The sequence below is a fragment of the Lutra lutra genome, chromosome 6, assembly GCF_902655055.1.
Source record: "Lutra lutra chromosome 6, mLutLut1.2, whole genome shotgun sequence".
NCBI classification, from domain to species: domain Eukaryota; kingdom Metazoa; phylum Chordata; class Mammalia; order Carnivora; family Mustelidae; genus Lutra; species Lutra lutra.
Genome location: NC_062283.1, coordinates 112,682,459 through 112,699,005, shown reverse-complemented (window position 1 = coordinate 112,699,005; position 16,547 = coordinate 112,682,459). Strand labels below are relative to the sequence as shown.

Genomic DNA, 16,547 nt, shown 5'->3' with positions numbered 1-16,547 from the left:
TTGTTAAGAATCTGATGTTTTGGGGCACCTAGGTGGCTCGGTGTGTTGAGGCCTCTGCCTTCAGCTTGGATCATGGTCCCGGGGTCCTGAGATCAAGCGTTTTTCACCTCTCTGCTCTTTTCATCCTAAAGGAAATTGATAGATCCTTCTTTTAAAAGAGCCTGAGTGTATGAAAACTAAATTCTTTTAAAAAAGGTTTTATTTGAGAGCGAGATACAGAGAAAGGAGGGGCAGAAGGAGGAGCAGACTCCCCGCTAAGCAGGAAGCCCTGAAAAATAGATTCAAAAGAGAATGTCTGAGAAGTTTTGATGAATGCTCTAGGAAATCATATGTCAGCTTAACTATCTAATTCTATAAAAATGATGGGGCGCCTGGGTGGCTCAGTTGTTAAGTGCCTGCCTTCAGCTCAGCTCATGATCCTGGGGTCCTGGGGTCCAGGGATGCCACCTCACATTGGGCTCTCTGCTCGGTGGGAGGCTTGCTTCTCCCTCTCCTACTTCCCCTCTGCTTGTGTTCTGTCTCTCACTGTGTCTCTATCAAATAAATAAATAAAATCTTTTTTTAAAAAATTGGCTTTTGGACCTTGTGTAAAAAATGGGAATAATGGCAAAATAGTGAATGCTTATTAGTTAACAAAGTCATTTGAACTCTATCCTTTTTGTAGCTTGTACACAGCTCTACGGAAAGACTCTGGGACAAAATTGGTGGATGGAACTGGCCATAGACCTCACTACAGCCTTCGGACTCTTTGTAGAGCTCTGCGATTTGCAGTTTCCAATCCTTGTAGCAACATCCAGCGCTCGCTCTATGAGGTCTTTCTAAAGTCTGTTCTTAAAGGGGAGCTGCTTGGTGGATGGGCTCACTATTGGATGGGAGGGAGTGGTGATGCAAATGCCAGGTTTGCCTGTGTGTTCCATTTAGTCAGCTCAGCCCAGAACATACCAGAGTAACCCTGCCCTTTTTCTGCCATCATATCACATTTAAAAGTTGTTCTGGGAACCAGCACTACCCGAGAGGTTCAATTTTGTTCCTGAAATAAGTTGACCTGTTATTGCAGAAGGGTAATTAGTTTTATGCGTATTTGGTTTTTTTCCTAGGGATTTTGTTTGGGTTTCTTAACACAGCTTGACAGAGCATCACACCCAATAGTTCAGAAGCTCATTTGTCAACACATTGTCTCTGGCAATGTAAAAAGTCTGCTGAAGCAGGTATGTTGTTTGATTTCTTGACTTAACATAAGTGAAAGGTTGAATTATCAACATTTCTTTTTTTTTTTTTTAAAAACAAAACTTGTTTCTAATTATAAAAGTAATCCATTTGTTCCAAAACATTAGGTGGTGTCTTAGATGGTGAAAATTCCCAGTAGTCCTACCCCCACTCTTTAGAGATTTAAACCTTATGCCTTTCCACCTACATTATATATGTGTTTTGTTATATATTCAAATTATGACAGTGCATGTATAGGTTTATCAAAGCAAATTCTTTCTTATTTATTTTAATTCCGGTATATTTAATATACATTGTTACATTAGTTTCACATATGCAATAATATAGTGATTCAACAAATCTGTATGTTACTAGTTGCTGAAGTTAAGTGTACTCATAATCCCCATCGCTTGTTTGACAGTCTCCTCACCCACCTTCCCTCTGGTAACCATCAGTTTATTCTCTATTGTTAAGAGTCTGTTTTTTGATTTGTCTTTTTTTTTCTTTGTTCATTTTTGTTTCTTAAATTCCACATATGTGTGAAATCATATGGTATTTGTCTTTTCCTGACTGACTTATTTCACTTAGCAAGGGCAAATTCTAATACATATATCTAATATAAATAACTTAAAAGGAACCGTCTCGTAATACTGTTCTGTAGCTTCCTTTCTCAGGCTCACTATATCCTATATTTTTGTGTCTGTACCAGAGATCACTGTGACATTGTTTCTAATGGTTACATAGTATTTCGTCACTTACACCGTAGTTTGTGTACACACTTCCCATATGATTGATGGTTGGACATTTTTTTTTTATTAAACAAAACTATCATTTCAGTTTGACAGAGGAAATTCTAGAATAACACGGGAGTGAAAGATGCTGAGAAAGTGGTTTACCAACTAACAGGCTTGTTTATATGTTGATTCCTTAACTCTCTCTTTTTTTTTATTCCTTAACTCTTAAGGAAGAAAGTACCTTATTAGGGTCTTAGGATTACTTTGGATTCACCATCCAGAATGGGGCAGCATTCTTGGTGATAACCTCTTTTCCTTCTTTACACCCCTCTCTGAAAGAATGTCATAGTTACCATGGGACTATCGGTTATTTCTCTGACATTTTTGTCTTTCAGCCTATTCCAGAACCAAAAGGAGGCCGGCTTATCCAGGTTGAAGGATACTGGATTTCAGTGGGAGACAAGGAACCTACAATAGATGAGACCTACATTCTTACATCTTCTGTTAAGCTAAACCTAAGAGACATAGTCCGAGTGGTTTCTGCAGGGTATATGGACCTTTTCTCTTACTTCTCTTAAGCTTCGCCAGCATAAGCATTGATGGCATTCTAGTCTTACTTCTTTAATTTTTAAAGTGCTTTATTATTGTTCGTTGGCTGAGTGAATAATACCTTCTCGAGCCAGCACTTTTCTCCTGGCACAAAGCATTGTTTCTCGTTGCACCTTTTGGTGGAAGCAATAAAGATGCAGATTATTTGTCTAGTTTGTTTTCCAGCATTTTGCTGATGAATACTCATCATCCATTATTTAAGTAATAGCTAGTCCCATTTATAGTTTCTCACAAGTACTACAAGAAAGGTTGAGATTGCTTTCCTTAGTGTTTTCTGAGGAACCCTTTTACACAGAAACTTCCCAGGGCTTTAGAAACATTCCATTAGTAGTATATAGGCATATAAACATGTTTTTTTACGGTGATAAGTGATACATTCTTTTTAACACTACTTGAATTCTGGTTTCTTTTTTCCTTAAATTGCTTTATTGGCTGATCTTTTCAAGAACCTATCCAGTGTTGATTCAGGGAGAGACATCAGTTGGTAAAACAAGCCTTATCCGGTGGCTGGCTGCAGCTTCTGGTAATCATTGTGTGCGTATTAACAATCACGAACACACGGATATTCAGGAGTACATTGGTTGTTACACATCTGACTCTTCAGGGAAGCTTGTGTTTAAAGAAGGTAGGATTATTTCATTCCATGAGTATTGTTGTTCATTCTTTTTTTTTTTTTAAGATTTTATTTATTTATTTGACAGAAAGCTCACAAGTAGGCAGAAAGGCAGAGAGAGAGGGGGAAGCAAGCTCCCCGCTGAGCAGGGAGCCCGATGTGGGACTCGATTCCAGGACCCTAGGATCTCGACCTGAGCCGAGGGCAGAGGCTTTAACCCACTGAGCCACCCCGGCGCCCCAGGTGTTCATTCTTTTAAACTAATTTCCCCAGGTAAACACCATCCTTTCCAATTGAGGCATATGAACCTTTGCCGTAATAGCTGGTTTGTCTTTCTCCCTGATCTCCCTGGTTAAGGGAAGGTGGTTAGCGATCCAGCATTGTTTGGGCCACGCTGATCTTGTCAGCTGTACAGAGGACTACGAGCAAGTTTTGTAGAGGGTAATTGAATTGCTACTTCATTTCCTAGAGACTCAGAAAAATGTGGTGAGCACTGAACAGAGGGAAGCTAAGAATAGATATGAGAATATGGTGATTTAGATGAAATTAGACTGCAGGGGGAGAAATAATTTGGAAATGTGATATTTGCCAGCCTTGGCTTTCCTTCTGTGTGAAATGATTACTTTAGTTGAAAATTGTCCTTCCTTGATCTTTGACATCACAAATTATTTGGGGGGCATGACTAGCTGCAGGGAGTAATTTGTTTTGAAATGCAATGGTTTAGATTTGGTTGATTTGCATATAACATTTTTTAAAACTTAGGACTAATTTACGCACTAATCCTCAGTGTTATTTTTTCTAAGGTGTTCTCATTGATGCTATGAGAAAGGGCTACTGGATTATTTTAGATGAATTAAATTTGGCCCCTACTGATGTGTTAGAGGCACTGAACAGATTACTGGATGATAACCGTGAATTGCTTATCACAGAAACACAAGAAGTTGTTAAAGCTCACCCTCGGTTTATGCTTTTTGCTACCCAGAATCCACCAGGCCTTTATGGAGGCAGAAAGGTGTGTAGCGTTTGCCCCTTACTCCCATTTGTTGCCCTGTCAAGTAATAATTTTTTCCTGGTAAGACTGAGATGTTTTTACTTCTTTTGAAGGGTTTTTCTTTTTATGGTGAATAGCAGAGCCTCCATTTTAGAAACTGGGTGAGAGGCTCTTTTTTATCATGGTTTCCTTTTTTCCCCCTGTGTGTTTCTTAGGTGCTTTCTAGAGCCTTCAGGAATCGGTTTGTGGAATTGCATTTTGATGAATTGCCTAGTTCTGAGTTGGAAACAATCTTGCATAAGCGCTGTAGTTTGCCACCCTCCTACTGTAGCAAGTTGGTTAAAGTCATGCTGGACCTTCAGGTATTTCATCTCTCTCACTTAGTTCCAAATGGAACATACTGATTAGATTTTGTGATCAAAGTTTAAAATTTGATTGCCTTCTCAGTTAGAGCGGTCCATCCATTATTTTTTTAATATCCTCAGAGTAAGGATATCAAAATGCACTCCATTAATACATTTTTTGGTTTTATAAATGAACAATTTGGTATCATATAATAGTTTTTCTCATAGTCATATATGGTAACAGTCCCGTACTTGTGGATAATTTTGGAACATTTTGTTTAGATTGGAATTTGGCTTTGACAAACTGCAATTTATGTTTTTTAAATGGATCTAGTCCTTGAATGGACATAACTAAAGATATCCTTTTTATGTCTCTCCCTTGTCAATTCTGTGAAGCTACAGTTTGGTTTTTTGAGTATTCCATTTTATGGTATTAAAAGTGTCCTTTATCAGAATTAATGTACTTTTAGTTTCTAGAAAGCTAATAATAATTAGCAGTCTTACTGCTATGTTCCTACATTATGGGATTGATGTTTCTGCCTGTTTGCCATCATTTGTATTCATAGTTTTTACATATATGGTATAGGAAATGGAATTCCTTTTTTTTCTTGGTGTTGTGTTTTGGAATTTATATTCTTACATATGAGTTTGAATATTTATCTTCAAAGGGTTATAGTCCATTTACTTTTTTCAAAAATTAATCTTAGTGGAATGAATCATTTTTATGGGAGCATAAATTTGTTAAAAATCTTATATAGGTTGTACAGTGTGTTTGCCATTGCTCTTTTTCATTTGTTTTGATATTTTAATAGTCCTATCGCAGAAGTTCTTCAGTGTTTGCTGGAAAACAGGGCTTCATCACCCTTCGTGATCTGTTTCGATGGGCTGAAAGATACAGATTGGCTGAACAGACCGAGAAAGAGTATGACTGGCTGCAGCATTTAGCCAATGATGGTATGCTTTCAGTTGGATGCTCTCACACCGTGAAGTTATGTCAAACATCAGATCTTCTTATTAAAATAAATCTTTCCCAAATTATGGTCAATATATACATTTTACTGAGTATTTCAAAAATAGTCTTTCTCCCTCAAGTACCAGATGCTTTAGAAAATGGTTCTTTCCTGCAGGCCTCTGTGCTAGTATGTTTGGGTTTTTACAGTTTTCTTTTTGCTTCAGGTGGCTCCATGTAGGAATCAGATAGGGGCACAATGCCTATGTAAGAGTTTTGGCTGGGGGTTGATGATGTCTCTGTTTATCTGCAATTCAGCAATCATAGATAGTGCCTTATACAGACAACTGTCAGGTTGAGCCGCCTCAGTATCTCAGTTGGTGAGCATCTGTTTTTGGCTCAGGTCATGATCCCAGGATCCTGGGATCGAGCCCCGTGTCTTCTCTTTCTTCCTCTACCCCTCCCCCTACTTGTGCTCACTCACGTGCAGGGACTGTCTCTCTCTGTGTCAAATAGATAAAAAAAAAAAATCTTAAAAAAAAATAGTAAAAGAAAACTGACAGGTTGGTCAGGTACTGTCATCGTTCTGAGGAAAGGCAGTTATGTCATCTGAGACTCATGATTGCTCATTCTGGTTTATTCCCTGGGAAGAATTTATATGTTTCTCCATAGTAAAGAAAGCATTTCAGAGTCTTCTGATTTGAAAGGTACTAATGACTCATTAATGGAGTGGTTAATAAGGAGAGTAAATAAAACTAACCCACAAGAGTATTATTATTATTTTTTTTCCTTTACTGGTAAAGAGTAGATGGAGGAACAGGTTTTTTTTTAAAAACAAAAACCCTCTTTAATCGGGTATAACATAGTAAAGTGAATATAGTGCTCTATTTTTTCATGTGTAAGCTAGATATCTTTTTTTTTTTAAGATTTTATTTATTTATTTGACAGACAGAGATCACAAGTAGGCAGAGAAGCAGGCAGAGAGAGATAGGAGGAAGCAGACTCTCTGCTGAGCAGAGAGCCCGATGCGGGGCTCGATCCCAGGACCCTGGGATCATGACCTGAGCCGAAGGCAGAGGCTTTAACCCACTGAGCCACCCACGTGCCCCCCCCTTTTTTTTACATATGTGTATACCATGTGAATCATCACCTAGGCCAAAGTATAGAATATTTTCCAGTACCTCAGAAGATTCTTTCATGGTTTTTGCCAGTCTTAACCTCCCCTGGAGGTAACCACTGCTCTGACCTCTGTCAACACTGATTTTTGCCTGTGCTTGAGCTTCAGCTAGTCCTATGTACTCCTTGGATTTGACTTTTTTTCATCCAGCCTAATGTGAGGTTCAGCCATGTTCTTATGTTATTACTGTGTTGCAACCCATTGTATGGAGATACCATAAATGTTTAATCTTTCTCTTGTTGGTGGACATTTGGGTTATTTCCACTTTCTAGCTCTTATGAAAAGAACTGCTCTGAACATTCCTACATATGTCTTTTGGTGCACATGTGTTCATTTGTGTTTGGGTAAGAACATGGAAGTCATGTTGCTGGGCGCAGGGCAGGCATATGGTTAGTTGCAGTAGGTTCTCCCAATTTTCCGAAGTAGTTCTTTAAATACCCTCTCCACAGCACCTAATAAGAGTTGCTGTTGCTCCATGTTCTCAATATCCCTTGGTATTATAACTTAACACTTATTGATTCCTTTTTTTTTTTTTTTTAAGGATTTATGCTTCTCGCAGGCCGAGTCAGGAAGCAGGAAGAGATTGATGTGATTCAAGAAGTCCTTGAAAAACATTTCAAGAAAAAATTGTGTCCTCAGTCCCTCTTCTCCAAGGAAAATGTCCTAAAATTACTGAGTGAGTAGGTCAAAATACCCAGAGGAAAGGAATTGAGCTGTACTCCTGTTAGAAGCTAAATCTTTATTCTGTGTTTTATAGGTAAATTGTCCACTCAGGTATCCACGTTGGAGTCTACATTCAGCCACATTGTGTGGACTGAGAGCATGCGGAGACTGGCGATGCTGGTGGGAAGGGCACTGGAATTTGGTGAACCAGTGCTGCTGGTTGGAGACACTGGGTAAAGTCCTGTGCCTCTGTGACAGTAACTTGTGATGGTTCAGTTCAGTTCCATAGGAGTACTTGAGTTATCTGTGAAGGATTAGCAGGGATGCAGTCTTTTTTTTCATCTCCCCGCCCCCCCACCCCCTTTTTGTAAGGCTCACGTAATAGACCTATTACTGTTTGCTTTCTTCTTCCTTCAGACCTTTGTGATATAGAAAAGAATGATTTCTTGCATTATTATCACTGGAGTTTTTTTTTTTTTCTTTGTAATTCTTTTAAATAGTGCCATTCATTCTTTTTTTTTCTTTTCTTTTTAAAGATTTTATTTATTTATTTGACAGAGATCACAAGTAGGCAGAGAGAAGGCAGGGGAAGCAGGCTCCCTGCTGAGCAAGAACCCGATTTGGGCTCGATCCCAGGACTCTGGGATCATGACCTGAGCTGAAGGCAGAGACTTTAACCCACTGAGCCACCCAGGCACCCCTAATAGTGCCGTTCATTCTATAAATCTGTAGAGAACAGCAGATGAGCTCCAGTCTCTTAAAAGTCTGTAAGGATTAGGTTTCTTTCCCATCCCTTGGTGGTGGTGGTGGTTGGTAGAAATAGAAGAGGATGGAATTCAGGCAGCGTGTGCTTTTTTGGATAAGAAACACTGTAGGTTGCTGGTGTTTGGGGGAAGGGTGCCCTGAGCTCAGGAAGCCAATGTCCTATGTTGGCCGGCAGTGTCTGTTTCTGCAGTGAGCCTCTCACCAGAGCTCCCCTCTTATGCTGACTGGAGTGGCTGTGCATGTATATTTGGAGTTTATGGTCCTTATTAATCTGGTATGTATCCCTTTAACAGGTGTGGGAAAACGACAATCTGTCAGGTGTTTGCAGGTTTGGCAAATCAGAAACTATACTCTGTCAACTGCCACTTACACATGGAGACTTCAGACTTCCTGGGGGGGCTGCGGCCCGTGAGACAGAAGCCAAAGGACAAGGTTTGTTCAGTAGCGAATGATGATGTGTTCCTTCATTTGAAGAATTGCAGTTGGCTTTGTGTAGGTGTCAGCTATGGAATTTATTCATGATGAAGTTTTGATCCCAGATTTGATATATATCTTTAGATTTTCACTTGTCTACAGAGACTTTCCTGAGCATCCTGTCGTACAGGCTTTATTCCTTGTTCTTAGACCCTTTCTGCGGAATGACCACTTACTCTACTACCTACATGTGTAATGTCTTGCGAAGCCACCTGTTCTTTAATTTCACACCTTCTTTTCCCAATTGTAGGAAGAAATTGATACATCAAAACTTTTTGAGTGGCATGATGGTCCTCTAGTTCTGGCCATGAAAGAAGATGGCTTTTTTCTTCTGGATGAGATCTCACTGGCTGATGACTCTGTCCTGGAAAGACTCAATAGGTATATGTGTAAGAGGTTTGCCCTGTGTGTGATGTTTCCACTGGTCTGGTTATTTTTTAATTAATTAAGCAATTAAAAAAATTTTTAATTAAAAGATTAAAAATTTCCATGTAATTAACATGTAGTTAACATATAGTTAACATATAGCATGATAGTAGTTTCAGGTATATAATACAGTGATGCTAAGTTCTCTACATTACAGAATGCTCTTCATGATATGGCTGCTCTTAATCTCATTCACCTATTTCACCCATCCCCGCTACCTATCTCCCCTCTGGTAACCATCAAGTTTTTTCCCTATGGTTAAGAATCTGTTTCTTGGTGGTTCTCTTTTTTTCTTTGTTTTGTTTCTTAAATTCCACATATAAGGGGAATCATGTGGTATTTTTCTTTGATTTATTTTACTTAGCATTGTACCCTCTAGCTCATTCATATTGTTGCAAATGGCAAGATTTCATTCCTTTTTTATGGTTAAATAATATTCCACAGAATATGGAATACTGGTCTGGTTTTTATACTATTCTTTTGCACAGTAATGTGCTTCATAGGTGCATGGTAAATGTTTGAAAATGATAATGAGTTACTGTTTTTTTTGTTTGCTTATTTTGTTTTAGCACTCAGAGTAGTTTAACAGGGCTAGTTTTTCCTGTCAGTAATCAGAAAGATGGGACTGTAGAATGGCCGTGCTAAAAGCAAATGAACAGAAGTTAAAACTCTTTTTTGGGGCAATTTATGTGACCATTACCTAAATTCTTCAAAGAACTAGAATCAGAATTCTAGATGTTATATGGCTGTATGACCTTAAAATCTTGGACTAAAAGGAATTTTGATGTATACCTATTTTTCTTTTTCTTTTTTCTTTTATTTATTTATTTATTTATTTATTATTTTTATTTATTTGTCAGAGAGAGAGGGAGAGAGAGCAAGCACAGGCAGACAGAATGGCAGGCAGAGGCAGAGGGAGAAGCAGGCTCCCCGCTAAGCAAGGAGCCCGATGTGGGACTCGATCCCAGGACGCTGGGATCATGACCTGAGCCCAAGGCAGCTGCTTAACCAACTGAGCCACCCAGGCGTCCCATATTTTTCTTTTTCTTTTCTTTTCTTTTCTTTTTTTTTTTTTTTTTTTTTGAAGATTCTGTTTATTTATTTGACAGACAGGGAGAGAGGGAACACAAGCAGGGGGAGTGGGAGAGGGAGAAGCAGGTTTTCCTCTGAGCAGGGAGCCCAACGCAGGGCTTAATCCCAGGACCCTGGGACCATGAACTAAACCGAAGCCAGAAGCTTAACAGCTGAGCCACCCAAGTGCCCCTGCTTTTCTTTTTTGAAGTTTAATTTACATACCATAAAGTGTATCCATTTTAAATGCATAATTGAACAAGTTTTAGTAAATTTACTGAGTTTTGCACCATAATCTAGTTTTACCTTTCCACCATACCAGTAGGAAGCCCTCTGCCACTCTACAGTGTATTTCTGATGCCACCTCCTGCTCCAGGTCACTACTAAATTACTCTCTGTTAAAAAAAAAAAAAATTTTGTCTTTTTAGCACCTTGCATATAAATGGTCTCTCAGCATTTACACTTTGTATTGTTTTGAGGGTCATCCATGTGGTAGCCTATTAGTAGTTTGTTCCTTTTTATTCCTAAGAGTATTCCATTGTATAGATATACCATATTTTTTATCCATTTACCACTTGATGTTATTTGGGTTATTTCTACCAAGTTTGGTGTTTTTATTTTTATTTTTATTTTTTTAAAGGTTTTTATTTATTTGAGAGGCAGTGAGAGAGAGCATAAGAGGGGAGAAGGTCAGAGGGAGAAGCAGACTCCCCATGGAGCTGGGAGCCGGATGTGGGACTCCATTCAGGGACTCTGGGATCATGACCTGAGCCAAAGGCAGTTGTTTAACCGACTGAGCCACTCAGGTGCCTGGTATTTGGGTTATTTCTACTTTTGTGAATAATGCTGCCATGAATATTCATATATAAGACACTCATTTTTTTTTTAAACATTATTTTTTTTTAAAGATTTTATTTATTTATTTGACAGACAGAGATCACAAGTAAGCAGAGAGGCAGGTAGAGAGAGAGAGGGGGGAAAGCAGGCTCCCTGTTGAGCAGAGAGCCGGACGTGGGGCTTGATCCCAGGACACTGGGATCATGACCTGAGCCAAATGCAGAGGCTTTAACCCACTGAGCCACCCAGGCGCCCCAAGACACTCATTTTTAAAGCAAGTGCCATAATGGGGCATAAGTGGCTAAAGGGATTTTTTTTTCTTTCTTTTGATCAGAAATATTGTTCCCTTACACAGGAATTGGGATAATGAGTTATTTTAAAATTCGTGCTAGGAAAGTGTTAAGTAAAAGCTCAGCAGAGGAGATAACTTCCTTTTTAAAAGAACCTGAAGACCACAAAATACAAAGGATACATAAGTCTTTTCTAATCTTATGTTCTCCAATTTTTCTGTCTTTTAGTGTCCTTGAAATGGAAAAGTGCCTGGTATTAGCTGAAAAAGGCAGTGTAGAGGACAAGGATAATGAGGTAGAGCTGTTGACTGCTGGGAAAAAATTCCGTATCTTAGCAACCATGAACCCTGGGGGCGACTTTGGGAAAAAAGAGGTAAAATTGTGTTCCTGAAGCATAATTTTCTTCCAGTTTTGACCTCAGCTCACTGGCAGCTAGAAATATAATATGTAAAAATGCATTTGGAACTTTATATTGGGTAAAAACTAAAAACCTAGGAAAGATATTTTAGAATTATTACAAAGTTGAGAGATTCTGACATTATCATTTCCTTATTTTAATATCTCACTGTGTGTGCCTGAAATTTCATTGTTTCCGTCACTTTGCCCAGCTCTTCATGTATGTTACCATAACAAATTCTCACAAGAACTCTTTGTGAAAGTTGTTTGGTGAGAAGGTTGAAACTGAAATTTAATCTTAAACTGTTTCTGGAGTCTCCTCTCTTAAACACGACTATGGCTTTGTCTGTTTTAAAGTGACAAAAATGTTACAGCCAGGAGCCTCTTCTGGTTTTGCAGGTGGGCCATCTCTGAACTCTCCACGGGTTATGTGGGTTACCCTCAGACTAGTAGTAAAGGAAAAGGTGGAGAGCACCCTACTGTTCTGAGGGTGGTTTTGGGATCCAGCCAGGATCCAGTACCCTGAACACCATGGCTTTCAGGCTTGCGAAGCTTCTCAGTAGAGAAGTCTATGTTGTGTGTGGGATCCTGGCCCACAATGGTGATGTGGTGATAGGTCAAGGATGATGAGAAGAAACAGAGGTTGTGAATGAAAGTAATTCAAATTCTTGGTAACTTGGTGGATCCCTGAAATGCGAACATGGTGTTTTGGGCTTGATTTTCCTCTGTAGCATGAAAAGAAAGATTATAACTATACTTCTTGAAATGTTTTGAAAAGAAGAAATAAGAAATACATCATAGCTTCTAACATAACGTGAAAACTGATTCTTTGGCAAGGGAGAATAACATTGAAAGATCTAATTTCAAGGTTGTGTATGTTCAGGTTAGCTTAAGTTGTTAGGATAGTTTAAGTTTTTCTTAGAAAAAGATGGCTGACTTTTACCTAAGGGAAGGTTCTTTTTTGTTTTTGCCTGCCTAGCAGGCAGAGTGAAGTAGGATGCCAAAGACCAGTGGCACTGTTTGTCTAGGATGGCACCAAGGATCCCTCACACATTTGCTGGGTCTTAACTGAGCTGCTCCTGAGTATAGGCATTACTGCTAGTCCTGCTGCCGTAGGCCAAGGAGAGCAATAATAAGCTAATAGTTAAGTGCATGTTTGGCATTGTATATGCTTGTTAATAGGGGTTTATTGACCTGGGGTAGAATAAAAAGGATAAGAGGAATCCATTTGCAGGGCAAAGGCCATAAAGACTGGAAGGACTAACAGTTCTTTGTTATATAAGAGGTAAAATATGTACCTCCTTAATAATTTCACTGTCCCCTTTTGAGCCATATAAAAGACGTTTTCTCTTTCTACTTCAGACAGTTCTCCCCTGTGGGACAATAGCTTTTACTTTCTTTAAAGCACTGGTTATGTAACTGAAGGTAAAGGAAAGGCCTTTGCTTAGGGGAAGTATTCAGTTTTGGGGGTTACCCACTGGGGCTGGACTTCAACTTACACCACCTATTCTATGAGACCTTGAAGTTCTGCACTCTGCCTATAAAGAAAGTGATGGGAATACTGTCTTGGAGGGTGTGGTGGAGATTAATGAGATGGCCTGTGGAAGGAGCCAGGATAAAGTAGGTATTCAGTTAAATTGTAGTAGAGGTAATAAAAGAAGCATCTAGTGTTTGTTAGATTCATCAGCTAATACTCTTTCAAGGGATTTGTTTTTCTAGTTTTCTTCCTAGGTATTACATTCAGATGGAAATTTTTTTTTCTTATAGCTGTCTCCTGCCTTAAGAAACCGATTTACGGAAATATGGTGCCCACAAAGCACAAATCGTGAAGATTTAATTCAGATTATCAGCCATAATCTTCGTCCAGGATTATCTCTGGGCAGAGTAGATCATAAAGGTGAGAGCTTTCATGTGGTAAATGTAATGCCCAACCTTCTGAAGCTAATGGAAATTAGAAATCATGTCTTAGAAAATAGGAATAGGTCTAAGATTTCATTTAATCAAAATCAGAAATAATACTGAAATACTTTAAAAATCTATATTAAAGTTTTATTTATTAATTTAAAAGATTTATCTTTGCAAGAATGCAAGTGCAGTGGGGGTAGGGTCAGAGGGAAATGGAGAGAGAAAATCCTGAAGCAGACTCCCTGCTGAGTGCAGAGCCTGACAAAGGGCTCAATCTTATGACCCTGAGATCATGACGCGACCCAAAATCAAGAGTCCCATACTCAACCAACTGAGCCACCCAGGCTTCTCTGTCATCAATTAATTCATTATTAACTTTATTTAAAAATATTCTGGGTGGCTATCCCCTCCCCCCCGCTTGCTCTCTAAGAAAAAAAAATTTTAAATGTTCTTTTCATTATAAGCATTTTCAAACTTAAGGAAATAGAGGAATAGTATTAAGAAACTTCTGTATACCTAAAACCTAAATTTAGCAATTTTTAAGGTACCTAGTAAGGGTCAAAACATTGTGTGGTTCTTTTATTGAGCTAGATTGCTTTGATGTATACATGCATTTTTTTTTTTTTTGTTTGAGGTATAATCAACATGCAACATCATATTAGTTTCAGGTGTATAACATGATTTAGTATTTGTATCTATTGTGAAATGATCACACTAAGTCTAGTTAACATCCATCATGCTGTGTGTATATATATATGTATGTACATATATATATATATATTTTAAGATTTTATTCATTTATTTGACAGACAGAGATCACAAGTAGGCAGAGAGGCAGATGGTGGGGGGTGGGGAGTAGGCTCCCTGCTGAGCAGAGATCCTAATGCGGGGCTCGACCCCAGGACCCTGGGATCATGGCCTGAGCCGAGGGCAGAGGCTTTAACCCACTGAGCCACCCAGGCGCCCCATGATGTATATATATTTATCTTACACGTTGAAGAGCTAAATTTAGAACCCAGCTCTGGTTTCAAGCTCTGGATCATTTTATCTCTCTCTCTCTTTTTAAATCTCTCTTTCTTAAAGAACATGTAAAAGGATATTTGCTTCTTTGAGTTCCAAACTCACCTGAAGGACTTACAGAAATAAAGTTTGCTGGGCCTCCTATGTAGAGTTTCAGATTCAGTCAGTCTGGGGTGGGGCTTGGGAATTTCTTTTTCTTTCTTTTTTTTTTTTTTTTTAAAGATTTTATTTATTTATTTGACAGAGAGATCATAAGCAGGCAGAGAGGCAGACAGAGAGAGAGGAGGAAGCAGGCTCCCTGCTGAGCAGAGAGCCCGATGTGGGGCTCGATCCCAGGACTCTGAGATCATGACCCGAGCCGAAGGCAGCGGCTCAACCCACTGAGCCACCCAGGCGCCCGGGAATTTATTTTTCTAATAAGTTCTTGGGTGATGCCAGTAAGGTTGGTCCAAGGCCCACACTCAGAACTTCTTACCTACTTGGTTGTGTGCTGTTCGCAGTGCTGCACGGAGTATGAGTATTCTAGTTAAAGGAGGAGAGAACAAATTACTAAGCACGCATGGTTTGTCTTTTGGCTCTGCGTTGGGACTGAATTCCCCTTGGATGTAGCCTCTGTATCTCCTTTTGGCTGCATACTTTTAGAAGTTGTTTGGATTGTAAAGAATGGTAGAGATTGCAGCTGCCATTACATGGCCACGTTGACTCCATCAGCAGTGGTCTTCAGACTTAATGGAGTGAACAGTTTCTCTACAGGGCAGTTGGCCCTGTGGCCCCTAGGACTTAACTCTGAGCCTCCCTGCTTGTCCTTAGGGAGCTTGTTTACCGTAAGCTTTGTAAGGCCTACATGGCAGCAGCCTCTTTGGGGAAGCAATAGATAGTGAGGGAGAAGTAGCTTAATTTTTATCATCTGGAAATGGATCAGGTTGGCAGAGCATTAAAATGTTCTTAAAAATAGGAAACTAGATAAAGCTTTTATTTCCGAATTTTCTTTATAAAGATATGTAAGATTTAATGAATCTAATATTTCAACTAATTATGAATTCTAAATTGAATTCTGATCTTATTCAGAATACTTAAGGTATAATCACTATATTGTCATAATCAAAATATAAACACCATTGAGTTCTACTACCTTACTCTAAGAATTTTTGTTCACAAATCTCTATAGTAGTTTTATCTATACATCCATAGTATGAACAAAAAGAAAGGATTCCAGGAAATTGATGTTTTTTGTTTTTTGTTTTTGTTTTAGATAATGACCTCTGAAGGACATGTAGGCTTTCTTTTTTTAAGATTTTTTTTGAAAGATTTTATTAATTTATTTGACAGAGAGAGAGAGAGAGAGATCAGAAGTAGGCAAAGAGGCAGGCAGAGAGAGAGGGGAAGCAGGCTCCCTGCCGAGCAGAGAGCCTGATGTGGGACTGGCATCCCTGTAATTTACTTTTTAATAAATTCTAATCATTTGGGGTACCTGGGTGGCTCAGTCGGTTAAGCGGCTGCCTTTAGCTCAGGTCATGATCCCAGGGTCCTGAGATTGAGTTCCCGCATTGGGCTCCTTGCTCTGCGGGAAGCCTGCTTCTCCCTCTCCTATTCCCCCTGCTTGTGTTCCCTCTCTCATTGTCTCTCTCTAAGAAATAAAAATCTTGGGGCGCCTGGGGGGCCCAGTGGGTTAAAGCCTCTGCCTTCGGCTCAGGTCATGATCCCAGGGTCCTGGGATCGAACCCCGCATCAGGCTCTCTGCTCAGTGGGGAGCCTGCTTCCTTTACTCTCTCTGCCTGCCTCTCTGCCTACTTGTGATCTCTGTCTGTCAAATAAATAAATAAAATCTTAAAAAAAAAAGAAATAAAAATCTTAAGAATAAGTAAATAAATAAATACTAACAATTTTATCTTTATTTATTCATTTTTAAGTATTCTCTATACCCTACATGAGCTCAAACTCAAAACTCTGAGATCGAGAGTCACATGCTCTACCAACTGAGCCAGCCAGGCACCTCAGTCATTTTACATATTAGTATATATTGTTACATTTATAACATGGATTCCGATTTTCTGTTACCTTTTAAGATTTGTTATAA

General features: G+C 39.1%; 1 protein-coding gene across 4 annotated transcripts in view; it reads left to right on the top strand.

The window, feature by feature from the left end:
* The window catches only part of MDN1 (midasin AAA ATPase 1), a 173,424-nt gene that overhangs the window by 65,639 nt on the left and 91,238 nt on the right, over nucleotides 1–16,547 (top strand). For all 4 annotated transcript variants that reach the window (XM_047734448.1, XM_047734449.1, XM_047734447.1 and 1 more), the window contains exons 21-33: nucleotides 665–812; nucleotides 1,098–1,208; nucleotides 2,336–2,487; nucleotides 2,996–3,174; nucleotides 3,966–4,174; nucleotides 4,369–4,515; nucleotides 5,310–5,451; nucleotides 7,165–7,299; nucleotides 7,381–7,519; nucleotides 8,345–8,483; nucleotides 8,776–8,906; nucleotides 11,378–11,522; nucleotides 13,313–13,442. In XM_047734448.1, coding sequence (XP_047590404.1) covers nucleotides 665–812; nucleotides 1,098–1,208; nucleotides 2,336–2,487; nucleotides 2,996–3,174; nucleotides 3,966–4,174; nucleotides 4,369–4,515; nucleotides 5,310–5,451; nucleotides 7,165–7,299; nucleotides 7,381–7,519; nucleotides 8,345–8,483; nucleotides 8,776–8,906; nucleotides 11,378–11,522; nucleotides 13,313–13,442 — 1,907 coding nt within the window. The remainder of the gene's footprint in view (nucleotides 1–664; nucleotides 813–1,097; nucleotides 1,209–2,335; nucleotides 2,488–2,995; nucleotides 3,175–3,965; nucleotides 4,175–4,368; nucleotides 4,516–5,309; nucleotides 5,452–7,164; nucleotides 7,300–7,380; nucleotides 7,520–8,344; nucleotides 8,484–8,775; nucleotides 8,907–11,377; nucleotides 11,523–13,312; nucleotides 13,443–16,547) is intronic.